The 16,364-nt window shown below is 42.5% G+C and overlaps 2 protein-coding genes across 2 annotated transcripts in view; one reads left to right on the forward strand and one right to left on the reverse strand.

Moving 5' to 3' along the window:
• ACTA2 (actin alpha 2, smooth muscle) overlaps window positions 1-4,436 on the reverse strand; it is a 29,571-nt gene extending 25,135 nt beyond the window's left edge. Inside the window, exon 1 of the mRNA XM_030241474.2 lies at window positions 4,310-4,436. The gene's annotated coding sequence lies outside the window, so the exon portion shown is untranslated. The remainder of the gene's footprint in view (window positions 1-4,309) is intronic.
• On the forward strand, window positions 252-13,392 carry FAS (Fas cell surface death receptor). The gene is made up of 9 exons (XM_018910808.3): window positions 252-413; window positions 6,633-6,780; window positions 7,333-7,467; window positions 9,479-9,587; window positions 10,094-10,158; window positions 10,504-10,584; window positions 10,721-10,782; window positions 11,275-11,314; window positions 12,141-13,392. Exons 1-9 carry the CDS (start codon window positions 267-269, stop codon window positions 12,569-12,571), a joined length of 1,218 nt encoding a protein of 405 aa, XP_018766353.1. The 5' UTR covers window positions 252-266; the 3' UTR covers window positions 12,572-13,392.
• Window positions 13,393-16,364: the final 2,972 nt, after the last annotated feature.

Consider the following 16,364-nt stretch of genomic DNA (forward strand, 5'->3'; position numbering starts at 1 on the left):
GGGTGTCCCGGCCAAGCACCCGCGATCCCCGCGGCTCCCGGGACACCCGGGCAGGAGCTCCGTGCCCTCGCTCCCCGTCACCGCGGGCCGCTGAGCTCGGGGCTGTCCCGCCGGTGTCCGCGGCTCCCCTGGCGGCCGGAGCCCCTGCCCTGGGTCGGATCACCGCGCCGGGGCCCCCCGGCGCCACGGCCGGCCCAGCCCAGCCCAGCCCCCCGCTCCGTGCCGTTCCATGCCGTGCCGGGGCGGGCCGGGCCGTGTTTGCCAACATGGGAGGAGCCGGGGGCAGGGCGCGGGCAGCTCGGGCTGTCCCGCAGCGCCGGGCCACTTCCCGTCGGAAGGTGCCGGGCAGCGGCGGCATGGGGACGGTGCGGGACGGCGGCGGCGTGGCCCGAGAGCTCTTTGCCCTGTTCCTCGTAAGTGTCCGCCCGAGTGGGGCAGAGGGCGGGCGGCGGGGACAGCCCCGGCCGGGACAGCGGGGCCGGGCGGGGACGAGGAGTGCGGCGCCGCCGGGCGAGGAGCGCTGCCCGGCTGCTGCTCGCACCGGCCGCGGCAAACTTGTTATCGACATTTCAGTCAATTCGTTAGGCGATGTTTTAAGTGGAAAAAACTCACTTTCAAGTTCAGGCACTTCTGCAGGGTGCTCAGTGAAGTGCGTGTTGTGTAAAGCGGACGGAAGAAAAGGGGGATGCATGCAGGTGGCTGTCGGATGGTGATCTCTAGGTGGGGACACCCAGGGACAGCTGGCACTGGTCCGCAGGCACCCAGAGCGGCCGGAGCGGCGGGCGAGGCAGGTGAAGAGTCCCCGCTCTGCCAGCACGGGGAGGTGCGGGACGTGCCCGGGCTAAAACCAGGCTCGGTGAGAGCCGACCTGCGCTGCACCTCAGTGGATCCCTACCAGCGAGCTGGGAAGGCAACATAAAAGCAAATACCTGTGAAGCAGGAGTTTGAACCGCTATGACAATGACCCAGGAGAAGCTAGAGGAATAGCCTGGCGTCAGTGTACAGCATTTACTGGCAGCAGTAGGGCAGGGCCTTCCCTTTCGCCTGGGCCATGCCTGTGCACACAGTGAGTCCCTGCAGCTTCTGAGAGCTTCGATCTCGTGTCTCTCTCATCAGCAAAGTTACCTTGACACAGATCCATTCCGAACGGCTGCCGTCAGCAGGAAAAGTAAGGAAGTGAGTCAGTGGCCAGCACAGGGACTCCGCTGGCCCAGGTGCCTTGCTGCAGAGACAGGGAGCTCCAGGGCAGCAGACCCGGGCAGGTGCAGGGACGTGCGGCTGCCCTGGCTCGGGATGTGCCCCGAGGCAGCCCCGCTCCCCGAGCCCAGGGCTGTCGGGGGATGAGGTGGGTGGCAGTGAGCCCTGTTGGACAGCACAGCCAGATGGAAGTGTGCATGCAGAACACACTGCTTCCCCAGCCCAATTCTCCTGCTCCGGACACCTCGCTGCAGCTGACCTCCGAAGTCTCTTCGCGATGTGGTTTTATTGCTAACAAACGCCATTTGTTTTGTGGTTTGTCAGGTTAAAATCAACCTGTATAATGTATAAACCACTCAAATTATGATCTGATCAGCTGCATAACAGGTAGTAAAATACTTAAAGTATTTTAGAGAGCTCTATCCATGCCCCTGCACAAATCATTAAAGCATAATTAAATACAAAGTAGGATTCTCATCTGCTGACAGAAGTGTGTATTACCTGTTCCTGTAAAGGAGCAGGCAACTAGTGACTAGAAATGTCAGTGTAGGTCAGTATGTTAGAACTATTCAGAATATATGTCTTAAGATTAAAAATACTTTCATTTATAACACTGCTCCAGAGAATATATAATTTCTCTTCTTATTTTCCAGTTGTTTCCAGATTTCAGTATACCTTAGAAAGTCTGTAGCATTCCTACATAATTTCTATTTTTAAAAAGGTTTTTGTTTTAAATAGCATATTGTTTCACTACTTATAAAACAGTAAACCTGGTCAGAGTTTGGCATATTATTTGGTTAAACCAGAACATGAAAACAGTTTGTTGAATGAGACCTCAATTTTGCAAGGAACTCCATGCTAAACTCAAGTAAAAGAAGATTTAGGGATAGTCATGCAAAAATAGCAATGCCCTATGAAGCTAGAAAACATCTGAGTTCTCCATGTAGAAAAAGCTACAAAACTATGTACCCCTGAGAGACACACTTGTATCAGTTTAGAGACAGATTTTAGGAGAAAATGCTCTAGGATGAATGCTTCCTCTAAAGACAAGGGCTCCAATAATCCCTTTTTGCCAATGAGAGCAATTAATACAAGTGGTTGAAAGTGAAAAAAAAGACCCTGCTTACTAACAAAGCAAGATACCCACAAGGCACAGGAGAGTAAAAATAAATTGAACCTTATACCCCATGCCCCCAACCGAGCCACATGGTCTGGGGGCAAGGATGGTGGCTGCTCCCTTTGTCTCAGGAAAAGGAAGAAAAAAAATCCATGCAGCAGCTCAGGCAAAAGTAGATAGGGACCTGTTGAGCTTCTGGCACTGGTCTGCTCCTCACAGCTGGTGAAACCAGTGGGGTTTAGTGTCCTTTATTTGCTGGCCTGGGTCTTTCCCACCACCCCCGAAGGCTCCCTGGACTGCAAGCCAAAACAGATCAAGTGGAAAAAAAAAAACCAAAAAGAAACCACTGAATGATTTCTGCTGAAGTCCAGGGGTAAAGGTGGGGAAAGATCTTGCCTGAGCAAGCAGGGATACAGCTGGAGCAAGGGCAGTGAGGGAACAGTCCGAGTCACAGCCCGAAGCACACCAGAGAGAGAGCTGAACCGAGCCCGTGCCCGGTCTTCCCAGGCTCCAGCCCAGCCTCCTGGCTCATCTTCACCCACTCCTGGCATGCAGCAGGCCATTAGGGAATGGGGTACCACCATAAAATCACCTCAAGACAGCCCCCCAGAGGAACAGGCCAGAGAGTGAACTGTTATGTAAATATTTTGTAATTATGATATGACTACAGAGCAGGCAGTTTTCTGGAAGTTCAGAAGACATGCTTTTGAAAACAAGGCTCCTGCATTACTGCACTGATCTTTCTTCCTCAAATAATGGAAAAATAATACACACATTTACATGTACATGCATAAACAGCCATAAAATGGTGGGATGTCCCAAGACTCAAGCAAAAAGTACAAGGGCCCAATTCTGGAAACATGTCTGTGCATGTTTCCACAGAAACCACCTTTATCTTTGCAGTAACTCACTGAACAAAGAGAAAATCGCAAGAAAACCATCTTGTGTTAGAAAAGGAAAAGGGTGAGAGTTGCTAGATTTCTGTCTGTCAAGCTCTAATTCATGCTTAGCTTCAACAAAGTGAGGTGAGAGCTGTTAATATCTCTCCCAACTCTCCAAACTGTGTAGTATTTACTACACTCTGCTCAGTAGTAAGTACTTCTAAAAAGCAAAACCCAAGAAAATAACCAATCATACAACTCCTAGCCCCAGTGTGTTGTTTCAGTTTGCATGTGAGTCAGCTGAGATATGAAAGGGATTGAATTTGAACAGTGTGTGTTTTAAGGTACTGAACAGACTGAGGCTATTTGCTCTCAGAGATACTACATACACACATTTCCCTTGGAATTTAAGAAGCTCAGGTGCTTCTAGATGTGGGGAAATACCAACTCCCATTGTTGGGCTTTAAAAAATCGAACTGGATTCTTTTTGTTCTTTTCATAAAAGATTTTAGAATGTGAAATACTATTTTTAGAGGTTACTTTGGTACTAACTGATATTCAGCCTTGATGGGAGAAAAAAAAGACTTGTAGGAAAAATGATACTCGAGGTTTTGGAAGAAGAAATTTCTTGTCATAGTGAAATAATTGGAGTAGAGAATCCTCTAAAGACTACTCTTTGAGTGAAATTACTCTTTGAAAAGGCCAGCCTGACAGAGTTAATACAAGGGAGATTAATAACAGAGAAAAGCATATTAAAATGAAGACAGTTCTAGCAACTTAACTTCCACGAGGCAAAAAAAAAAAAAAGCAAGAAAAATCCCTCCTCCTCCTCCTTTTTTAACACTTAGAAAGCCCCTGATGAGCTCATGCACCTTAGTCCATGTAACGAATGTAGAGTGGAAAAAAAAGGCCACATACTGTAACCATCAATCTTCTCATCCATCAGCAGCTATAGATGAGAAATGGGAGAAGGGGCTTGCTAAAAATAAAATGTATTATAAAGGTAACAGGAGAAAACAGAGACTTTTTTTTCTCAGGGTTGACATTGTAAAGTTTTAAAAAGTCCTGTATGCAAATTACACATTCACACACTTCCCAAGCTAAGATTACATACCTATAGGCTGTGTCTTGCAGAAGCTTTTCTGTTGAGATAGACTGAGATGTCCTGAAGAATACTTTGACTGAGGAAGAACTGGAGGCCTGAGAATCCCAAAATGACACGAGTATTCAAAGAAATGAAAGTTCTTGTCACTGTGCCCTAGAAATGCAGATGAAAACAGGTTGGTGAAAGCATTTTGCAGGATTCTTGGAATGAAGGAGAGGGAGCAGGTAGAAAACTCTTTTCATTGTCTGGGCAACACAAATGCAGCAAAACCAGAATATTTGGTCTCATATTTTTAGAGGTTCTGCTAAGGGTAGATGTCCCCAGCTGATTGATCTTATTCCCATTGACTGCTTAGTGCAATCTAAGTCTTCAGTTCAGATACTAAAACTATTTTTTTTAGGTTGAGAAAGTTAAAAGAGTCTCTGTGACTCATTCTAGGCTGAAAACATACAACCACTGCTTGAGTGTACACGTCATAAAAAACCACCTATCATCCCTGCCTGTATAAAAGCCCCTAAACTGCTTCCTTTCTGATATTAGTGTTCACTGCTCAGTGACAACAGAAAAAGCAGCTAAGGTGTGCACAGGAAGCTGAATGACTATTGACTCTTTTCTGTTTTTTTTTTTTCCTATGAGACACACCAAAATTTGTGAATAGCAAATGGATTGCTTTACAAGGGTGCAAATCCAGGAGGAAAAATGTTTGAAAAAATTCTGGCGTTGCTTTGAAAAAAAGTCTTCACCATTTTATCATTATTCCTTCCACAGGAAGATGTTGTAGGATATCCCTGCAAGCAGAGCCAATGTAGGTGTTTGGTGCTGCTTAAGTGTCAGATTCTGAGAAGTCACCCCCACTTCTTGTAAGTGTACCAGGAAGTTCATCTCCGTGAGCAGGAGCAGAGGGCATCCATCTGAAAATGTTCTGCTCCTGTAGCCCCTCATACCAGCACAGCCCATCTGGATAAAAGCACAAACAAGAGGCAGAGAGCTTTGTTGGTGTGAGGCAGCACATGTCTCTGCACACACTATGTTTGCAGGCATTTGGTAAAAGAAGCAAGGTTCTGCTGGTATTAGTGATTTAGAAATATGTTTCCTTCTTTGATTATATTCTATTTTCTGCATGACTCTCTCCAAGTTTCCTTCGTACTGCTTTGGGAAAAACCAAACCAGACTGGTCATACATCCCTGACTATATTTTAGTGATTATTTTTAATTGGACTTTCTAATCCAGTGTTTTGTGAGGTAGCTGCCCTAGACAAAAGGAAAACAAATCACTCTAATTTGACACATCCACTTGAAAGCCTCTGTGGAGACTTTAATTTTTTAACATCATTATACTGGAATTCAGAGGAGAGCACCCTGAAAGCTTTGGCAGCAAAGGAAGAGAGAGCACCAAACAGGGGAAGTGATGAGCTGAGCATCCATACCCAGAGTTTCTCCAGTGCTAATTATGCTGTTTCAGCTGCTGGAGCTTCACCTCCAGGTGCAAAGAAAGGCCTTCTTAATTGCAGTCCAGTAACTAATATTATATTCATTTTAAGCAGATAGGTGCTAAGGAAATAAAATTCTTTCCACCTTCTCACATGTGAATAGACTAGAGGATCAAAAGAAGTGGCTACCTGTAGATGGCAGTGGTCTTATTGGTTACATCAGTTAGTTAGCAACAGATAACACTTCCTTCACTTGAGAGCCCAGTTTGATATCCAAAATGTTTTTTTGGTAACCTAAGATAAAGAGTTTTCTGCATCTAAATGAAGCTATGGTCAGCATCCATAGCTCCATTATATAGACATCTCATATTTAGTGCACGCAGAGTAAATAGAGAATTCCCCAGAAAATGTTGCCTGAGAAGAAGACAAACTATATCAGATTTATCCTTATCATTCTCCCTCCTTTTTCCAAAATAATACAAAAACCATGGTTTGGCCTCTGGGACACAGTGATTTATTACTATAATGAGAAGAGGCAGGGCAGGGGCCACTAGTAAACCTCTACTGCCTAATGACAGAAGTAAAAACAAACATAAAAACCTCCCAGCACTATGCAATTTACAGTGCAAACTGACAGTACAATTGACAGTGCAAAAAATTCAAAGAAATGGATCTGTTGTAAATTAATTTGAAAGGAGAGTTTTTGTAGTGGTAGGGTTCATGGCTTTAATATGGGTCCTCATTGTCTATAAAACTGTAATTAACAGTTTTAATAAGGGATTGAATATTAATATGTTTAGATATAGAGTAACACTATTAATGTAATTCCTCTAGTACTAAAACACACAGTTTCAGTGCACAGTTCTAAACAATTTTTTGTCTAATTTTCTACTCTCTCCTAGGTGGCTTTCCTAATTATTGAAACACAGTGTAAAAATGATACTGAAGCTGTAATAACATCTAATAGGAGGATCATTTCCAGGAGGGAAGTTAACTGCAAGGAGGATGAATACAGTTTAGAGACTCAGTGTTGCAAGAAATGTAGAAGTGGTGAGTACGATTTGTGTTGAGAAGTCATTGACAGGGGACACCACAGCATGCACATTGCTTTGTGCTGGGATACTGAAGTGGCATGAGATGGTTTCCTGGATGCAGTGCTTCATTCCAGCTGTATCTTTGTTTTGTTACAGGACATTTCAAAGATATTTCTTTAGCTTAATGCACCAATAACTTCTCACTGTAGAGAGTAGTTCTCTCATAACAAGCTTGTTACAAAAGAGCCAAGAATTAATATACACATATTTGAAAAAGGTTGAAAAAGTGAAAACACATGCTTTTGCCTAAGGGATTCCATACATTTGTGGGTTTTCCAATTTTTCATGTACAGTTTTGTTTGTGTGTTCTCCTGCAGTATTAAATTGGAGGAAGAGTGGGGATAATCAAAAGTTATGTATACTACATTCCTGGAGTGCATCTACACATGCCCAAGGAATATGCATTCCATATTTGGAATCAAAAGTATTAGGGATTAAAAATGAAATTCTGAGGTTAGTCTTAGAGCTGGTGGCTGCTCTCTAAATGGTTGGTTTTCTGTCTCTACAGGTTTTGTTAAAAATGTCTCCTGCCCAACAGATGTAATCAAACACTGTGCTCCATGTCAGAAAGGAAAGGAATTCATGAATCACCCTAATGACCTTGACAAGTGTTGGAGATGCAAATTGTGTGACAGCAACTTTGGTATGTCTATAGAAATAGCAACTGCAGCAATGACTCCTCTTTCATACAGGATTTCACTGAAAAGTCTCCACAATACCTAGTCATGGTTAGCATGTAGAGTCAAACTGTTTGTGGTAGGACATGAGTGAATTTGTGAGAAAGTAGTAAGTTTATCCTCCAGTTCCCTTTCACCAAGCACAAAGTAGGAAGAAAAATAGTTGGTCCATTATTTCTCCATATATCTGCCTTTGCTTAGCCAAAGTCCTTGCAAAGCAGACACTGTACAAACTGGTTAGAGTCAAGGAAGGCAAGTTCTCCCCCTTCTCCACCCTCTGTTTAAAAGAGGGGTGTAAGAAGTAATGATTTTTTTTGTAGCCTTTCACATAATTGATAATGTTATTTAAAACTGTTGTCTTTTGAAAGGCACCCAAGGTGCAGCGTGGGATACGTGTGCCAGGCTGTAAGGCAAGCCCTCTGGGGCAGAGCAGTGCCCACCCACCCCAGTGCTCTGCATTCAGCAGTGGAGGCAGGAGGGGCTCTTTAGAGATAACACAAACTCACCTGCCTGCTTTCTGTGGTCGGTTCCCTGCAGTCTATCAGCATCCACAGCTGAGGGAAAGGACACTGGAAGATCTGTCCCTCCCTAGTCATTTCAGTGTCTATTTTGTTCATGAACCTGCTGGGTGAAGGCAGAAATTCACTACCTTTTGCATAAATACCCATCACAGATTTTTTTGTTTTTAATCCATTAAATTTATCTCCTACCAGTTCCACCAGTTGTCCTGTAGATCTGCTCTGCTTGGATTTAGGGAATGACCGTTCTTCATTCCTCATACCCAAAATCAAGTTTAGTGAATGGAGAGACAGTTCTCAACTCCAATATGGTTGTACTCAGATCATCTGTTGGAATATCAATCTTTAGTGCTCTCCCCTTCCTTTAGGACCTCAGTATGGATAGAAAACTTTCCTCTCATTTTCTGCTCTAACAAACATTTTTGTGTGGGTGATGAAATTGGTAAGAGTGAAACAATTCAGTATTTTATATGTGTCACAATTATTAAAACTAGTCACAATAGTCACAATATTCCACAGACAGTAACGTAGCTGAAGAGAAGTCAGTAGACTGACAATAGGCAAGAGAAAAATTACCACTGAAGTTCCATGTGAACCATTCTTATGATCATTCATATCCACTATTTTCATGAGTTACTTCAGCACTGATGTCACACTAGAGCTTCATCAAATTTTGAAATATCAAGTAGCTTCAAATTACAGCAGGGCGCTGAATGTAGTAACTCAAAAACTGGTTCTGTTTTTATATGCCTATGAAAATAGCTTTCATAGTAGGTAGATACAGTAATTTTTAATGCAGAAGTATTTTTTTCATAGATGGAGATAGCATTATCATATAAACTGAGGATAGGAGAAAATTAATAATTTGTTTTGATTCTTAAGAGGAATACTTAACATGGATATGTTAGTCAAAAAAGAGAGAGTGGAATTCCCCATCACTGGAGGTCTTCAAGAGAAGGTAAAACTTTTTGTCTGTCAGGGAGTGCAAAGAACCCATCTCCACTATCAAGTAGGGAGATTGGCTGTGTGATTTTCTGAGTTTCCTTCTGGCTTTACAGTTCTGAACGGGAAAAGAAGTTGGGATTTGGCTGTGCTGAATGAGTCCTCTTCTGGCAAGAACTGCATTGTGTGATGAGTTTTAGAACTGCATTGTGTGATGGGTTTTAGAGCTGCATTGTGTGATGGGTTTTAGAGCTGCATTGTGTGATGGGTTTTAGAGCTGCATTGTGTGATGGGTTTTAGAGCTGCATTGTGTGATGAGGTTTCTGCGCTCCTGTCCAGCAGAGGTCTCTCTGGCAGCTCCACCAGCCCAGCTCCTTAGAAAAGCTCCGTGTGTGTATTATAAACCTAAGCCTCGCCAGTTCCAGCAGAGGTGGAGCTAGCAGCAAGTCTGAGGACAAGACTTTGTGTGCAGAAGCCTGCTTTTTCAGACTAATACGCTTAAGAAATCTGTTTTTAGGTTTGGAGGTTGTGAAGAACTGTACCCCAGAAGAGGACACGCAGTGTGCCTGTGCAAAGAACTATTTCTGCAGTCCTGCAGGATGTGACACTTGCATTCAATGTACCATGTAAGTTCATGCCTTCATCACTACATATCAACATGTTAATATGTAATCACATTTTCTTCCAGCTGGTTTCAAGACAGAGGATAAGGTAATCTATAACCTCAAGGAAAGCATACCAATTTTCCTTTGCACCTGAGCTGACTGAGTCACCTCAATTTGCAGCCAAGAAAGCTTTCGAAAGGCATGCAGAAAAAATATATATCCACTGAGTCTGTATATGCTTTTCAAAATTACTAATAAAGTATCTGAGCTTTCCTGTTGTCTTTGAGTGATCTGCTGTTACATTGAAAAATAATTTCAAATGTTTTCCCACTGCCACAAATTTCCATGCCATTTTCATACCTATTAAACCCCAAGATCAGGAATTCGGAATATGAAACCAGCATATTTATCAGCAAAATATGAAATATTTTCCTGATAAAGCATCTTAGAAAATTTTGATTTGCTCTCTGAACAGGTTAAGAGAGAAAAAAGAATCCCCTAACGATTTGTGTTCATATTTTCTGCAGATGTGAAAGCGGTGTCATTGAAAAGCAATGTACTGCAGCTTCAGACACTGTGTGCGGAACAAAAGGTACCAGTTAAATATAGCAAGGTCCAGCACGTGCTGTATTTTGAGGGGCAATTGCAACTGCCCTGTTCTACACACTGGCCACAGTAATTCCTGACAGCTCAGGGCCTTAGTCCCACTGGGCCCTCTACTGACCTGCAGAGTATGATTTTCCCTTGATCGCTGGGCAGGTGTAGGAGCTGTGACCCCTTTTTGGGGGCAGCTCACCATAGGTACATCTTTAACATACTTGGCTTTTGTTGTTCGGAGGGCCTTTAAAATCTGACACAGTCTTGTTTAAAATTTGGTGTGCTGCTGTTTTGTATTTCTTGACTTAACTTTCATGCATATTTTCCAATGTTCCAACAGAACCAGCAACGCTGAGGTGGATCATTGCTTTGGGAGTTTTGTTAGTACTACTAGCAATAATAGCTGCAGCAGTAGTCTGGTGTAAGTGATTCCCTACTTATTCCTATTATACTCTGAATGAGATATTCTGATGCTTATTCAAATATAATTTTATATTCTTGGAGTCCAAAGGAGAGATATCCTACCCTAGATTTTAAAAATGCTTTTTTTGTTTCAGACAAGAGAAAACAGAAGGGTCTTACAATCAATAAGGACCGATGTAATGGAGTTTACAAAAAAGTAAGTATTGTTGCTTTGATCATAAAAAACTCAGCTTTATGCAGAGAACTTTTTTCCATTTAAACTGCACTGGGTCTCCCCAAACATTTGTGTGCCTCTCTTCTATGACATGAATGAAGTAAATTTCACCACAAGAATTCATTTGGGAGAAGTAAGAGAAACCCTGTATTACTTCTTTAGGATTGTTGGAATGCTTCCTAAGTCACATGACTAAGTCACGATCAAAACTACATAAATCATCAGGTCTCCACCAACCCAGGATGTTCCTGTCCCCATGCAGAATTCTAGGCATTAGAAGGTGACTCCCCAAACTTACCCAAGTCAAAAGAGGTCCCTCTGTCTGGTCTGACTCTCTCATTCATGAAACAGGAATCATGCAGAAAAATAGAAGAAAATACAAGAAGTGTAATGAAATGTGTTTATCCTCTTATATAAGTGTGGGGTTTTACAAAGGTTGTTTATACTTTTTTCTCTCCTGCTTTTTTTTCCCAGGAGAATGAACCTCTCATATATGTTCCTCTCATAGTTCCAGGTAAGAGACAAATAATTTATCAAAATTCAGTAGAATGAAAAAACAGATACAAAATTCATAAACTGGGAAAAAAAAAAAAAAAAAAAAAGAGTGTATTTTTGTGCAGACTTTGCCACTGTCCAGACCTGTCATTCCAGCACAGAAGCGAACACTTGCTAAAGAAGTGCCAGTTCAAATAATGCTCATCAAGGCACCTAGTGGCATCATGGAAGTCTTGCCTCAGGAGGAATTTCTGTTGTATAGGGAGCAATTACTCATTGTCTACAAGTGAATTTCAGTTCTGCATGTGGCACAGACACTAGGGAACAGCAAACTGTTTCTATAACCATGGATATTTACGATTAGGGAGCAGTCCACAGTGGGATTGAAGATCCACAAGCCTACATTCTGTTCAAGGGCAAATCCACAGGAGTGGTACACAGCAGGAAAAAAGATAAGCTCCAAGACTGTATCACAGCAGAAGACCTGTCCTGTTTCATGACCTCTCCCAATGCTGTTTTGAGAAAAATGGGTACGTGAGAGGTGGCCACACTTCCATGATAGAGAAGGACAGAATAGGTTACAGAGGGAACTGATGCTCTGTTTTAGGTGGTAGGAAGCAATATGGCTGCAAGCCTGAATCTTTGAAATACCTAGCATCTGGCAGGAACATGTAAAAACAGACCTGCCATGTATTGTAAAAAATCATTTGTAAACCATACTGAGTCACAAATACCTGAAACTTAATGTCCTTTGGATAGAAGATTTTATCAGATTTCTGAGTGCAGGTGATAAAACCCAGTAAGATAAAAGAGCCAGGTGCATTAATTTCCTTTCCTGCTTCTAGATGTTGACCTGAGCAGCCACATTCCTGATATTGTGGCAGAGATGACACTCACAGAAGTCAAGACATTTGTTCGTCACCACGGTGTACCAGAACCTGCCATAGACCAGAGCATTCAGGATTTTCCTGGTGACACATCTGAACAGAAGATTAGGCTGTTTCGAGTCTGGTATCAAAGAAATGGGATGAAGGGAGCCTGTGGAACCCTAATAAGCAGCCTGAGAAAGTTAAAAATGTGTGCTATAGCTGATAAAACTGAGCAAAAACTGAAGGCAGCAATTTCCAGCTCTCAGGAAGGGGGACAGTCTTATAATCCTGACACTGAGCAAAGCAAAACTTGCACTCAGGAGGGTGGAAACTCTGACAATGAGAGTGCTGAGCTAAGTAAAGCCCATAATGCTAGTTTGGAAGGGACCTTGCACAGAGTAACTTGAAAATTATTTCTGAATTATTATTTCTCTAATATAAATAACAACGTTTTAAAATGACATCTTCATTGGCAGTTCTGATTGGACTCAAGTAAGTTATTATATGCAAAAGTAATAATTACAAATTTTGTAGCAATATCTTTCCTGTAAAAAAAGTTCTAGCCTTTTTTTGGTTGTTAAGGACTTGAAGAAGTTTTATGACTTGTTTACTAAAAGGTGCAATATAAGACTCCAGCTATAGGATTAATTATAAGAGGAAAGAACTCATAATTTGAAGAAAAGGAATGGTTTAAATGCAAGGTCCTGCATTATTTAATCAATGTAAGTTTCTGCATACATTAAAAATGCAGGCTGTTTGTTTGTTCTTTTGGTTTTTTTTTTTTTTAAGGGAAAGCTCTGGTGTTATGAGTCTACAAAGTATACCAGGAAGAGTACTTGAAAAAAAAAAGTTACCTGCCTTACACCTGATTAATTTGAAATATAGGTGTTGCTGTGTAGATTCTACTCTGCTGCAAATACAATTTCTATTTTTCATAAAAGCACTTTTGTGTGTATATGGAGTTTTGTATATGTGTGCAAGTTTTCTATACAAAAAGCTCCCAGTTCTCGGTAAAAATAATTATCTCTGTTGTTCTAAGCAATGTTTGTAAGCCTCTTCTAATGTCTGAAACCTTCAGAGAAATAGGAGCTGAAGGGTTAGCAGCACAGCAGAACCATCATTTCTGGAAGGCAACCTTCAGAGTGGATGATACTTTTCTAATGCAGAAATTGATACAATTAAAGCATCTTCTTCATTAAAAAAAAAATAAAATCTGCATAAAACATGACTCCTGTCTTTCTTATAGTGCAGTTTATAGATGTCATGTTTAAGTTTGCTTTTACTCAGGTTAATAAATCAGAATAAAGGAGATCATTCTAATGAAAAAACACTTTACCTTTCTTCCATCACCAAGTGCAGTGAACTCAGCTCCTAAATTCAAAGGACTGGTATAGTGCTGGCAGCTTTGCTGTGAGGCCTTTCCCTTTCACACACCCATTTGTGCAAATCTCACAAAGTCTTTCAACAGAAGGGGTGATTTCACTGGAAAGGTTTGATTTTTCCAGATTACATGGTAAGAAAGATGACTTTCTTTGTTTCTGTCATCAGTTCCCTGGAGAAAATCTCCAGCCAGTATCAGGACTCAGCCAAAACGGGAGGAGAGCTACCTGGGCTGGCTCTCACCTGCCCACCAGGGTGTTGGGTGTGTGGGGTAGGGTCCCATGGCTGCCACCTGACCACAGGACCTGGAAAGGGTGAGGTAAGGCTGGCCACAGGGTGCCAGAGGCTGGCAATCAACCCCTGCCAGTGTTGGGTGCCCACAGCCATGTGGAATTCCTCCAAAATGCCACATAGCTGGGAAGGCAGTACATAGCCTTTGGGAACAGCTAAAATCTGTGCATGGCATCAAGCAGGAGCCTGAAGGAAAGGCAGGACGTAGCTCTGAACTCATTACCTGTTTCATAGACTGAGCCTGTTAAAGGTCTCAATGACACAGAGCATGTTTTGCCCAGTGTATGCTGTACAGCTCTTAAGCACCTTCCATGCTAAACAGTCAGAAAAGCCTTCCACCCCACTTTGGAGCCTCTAGTCCAGCTGCATTTTCTAAGTATCTAATCCACTGCTATATTGCCAAAATCCACACACTCTGCTGCTTTTTGAAGGAAAGCCTTCAAGCTGCTGCAGTCAGATGATTTAACAGCCATGGGCCAAATTGTGCAGCCATGGACTGATGAACATTGTGTAAAAGGTCTGTGTCTGGGCTCTCTGTGCTCAGCTCTGACACACCATGCAAATGTGTTGCTCCTGGTTCTGTTTTGGCCAGGGTTCACATAACTAAGAGAATAAAATATCTGCCTTTCAGAAAAGCAGCCCAGCAGTGGGGTCAGCTGTGCCATCTTTTATAGGATGCAGTTGTGCAGAAGCACAGCCAAGACAGACAGGAAGGAAGGAGAGCTCCATGCTCTCACATGCCCTGGTAGATAGGCTGCTCCCTATGCCATGTCCCATCCAGGAAGGCATGAATGTAGCTTAAAGCTGTGTTGGCAGATGCTTGACTTCAACTTTTTCTTCCCTTGACTTCTGGCTTTGTCTCTCTGTGTGAAGCATCTGACCAGCAGAAATGAAGGTGGTCCACCTCTCAGGGTTCCAGAGGAGCAGGGAACTGACCAATCTGAACTACAGGGATCTTAAAATGGAGCCACCAAAGCTCATAAATTTCTGACAGTGAAATAAAATGATCATTTTTCTTTCATCACACTGGAATTCCCCTACCTCAGTATAAAAACGATGGTTTAAAGAAAGTCCCTGAGCAACAAGTTAGATTTCCTTTAGGAGAGGTCTGCAGGGCTCAGCTCAGACTGCCATTAACTCTGGTGGTTAGCATACATCATAATTTTTTGCTCTTAACTGTAACACTGTGCATCAAATAGGAGGATTGATTTTACTGTGCAGTTTTCCAAAGGAGTCTGTATGTGTCTACATTGCAGTCAGCAGTGCAGGGTGGAGCTGGATCAAGCTTTGAGTAACTGGACCAGGGACTGAAGGTGATTTAGTTCTGCTGACCTGCAGCAGCACATCCAAATTTCCGTTGCCTCCTGCTTCTGACAAAATTTTCAAACTAGGGCTGTATAAGAAAAAGGAAACCAAAGCCCAAACTTCCCTGTTTTATGGAAACAGCATCAGAAAAGCAAATGAAAACCGAAACAGAAACTTGCCCAGGGAATGACTTGGCACATTTTGAAAAGCAGATTACAAAGGCAAAGTCCTCTCTTTAGAAAGCCAAAACTTTGCAAAACAATACCATGTGTCATGCAAATAGTACACCCAAAACAACTGTTATTTTAAAATAACTACAACAAAAGAACAGGAACATAGGAAAAAGAGGACAGAGGGATGATCTTACTCAGGTTCCCTGCAAATTGAAAGTGCCCAAGTGTGAGATGTTTGTTCAGAAATTCCAAGGGCTGTTTTGTTGTGCACACCCACATCAGCTGCTCATCCATGCTGCAAAACGTAGTGCAGTCACAGCTGCTCTGCAAGAAAACCAAACACCTGAAGATGACAGAAACAACATCATTGTTACATTGAGGTACCAGGAGAACACAGAAATGGTTAAAGACAGCTCTAGTATACAGGACTGCTGCAATATGAAATAAATTATTTTCAAAGTTATTCTGCAGGCTGCCAGTTCTTGAAAAGATGTGGCTGAGAAATGAAGTGCTCAGTACAAGGAGTCTGAAATGTTTCTGCACAGATAGCGTGACAAGCATATTGAAGTGTGAGAGCTCAGGCTTATTTCCTGTATGTGGGAGAGGAAAGGAAAACAGTACTAACAAATTCATGAGAGGAATAAAAGAGTATTGGGAAGAGCCTTGGACATAGGCAGTTTTCCTGTTTTGAGGGAAGATACAACCTCAAAACTCACATCCCTCTCTTACTGTTGTCAATACTTTGATTCTGGACATCAAAGGGAAGCTTGCATTCCTGTTGTCCCACTGCTAGCAAGAGCAAAAATACCCACCCATGTGTATCTAGCCTCTAGCACAAAGCTGTGGTTGAGAATTATGAGGGATATGGGAACAATCACAAACCAACATACAGTCAGTGTTTTCTGAAGTGTTTTTCAGTGGTTTCTGTTGAAATTCCCTTCCAAACTGAAAGCAAGGTTTGTAAAGCTTTCAGAGTGCTAGAGAGCCCTTTCCCATCACTCTACACAATGGCCTCTTGCTCCCTCAGTATACTAGCAGTTGTGATAAAGTG

This window comes from Serinus canaria, chromosome 6 (assembly GCF_022539315.1).
Source record: "Serinus canaria isolate serCan28SL12 chromosome 6, serCan2020, whole genome shotgun sequence".
In the NCBI taxonomy this organism is placed as follows: Eukaryota; Metazoa; Chordata; class Aves; order Passeriformes; family Fringillidae; genus Serinus; species Serinus canaria.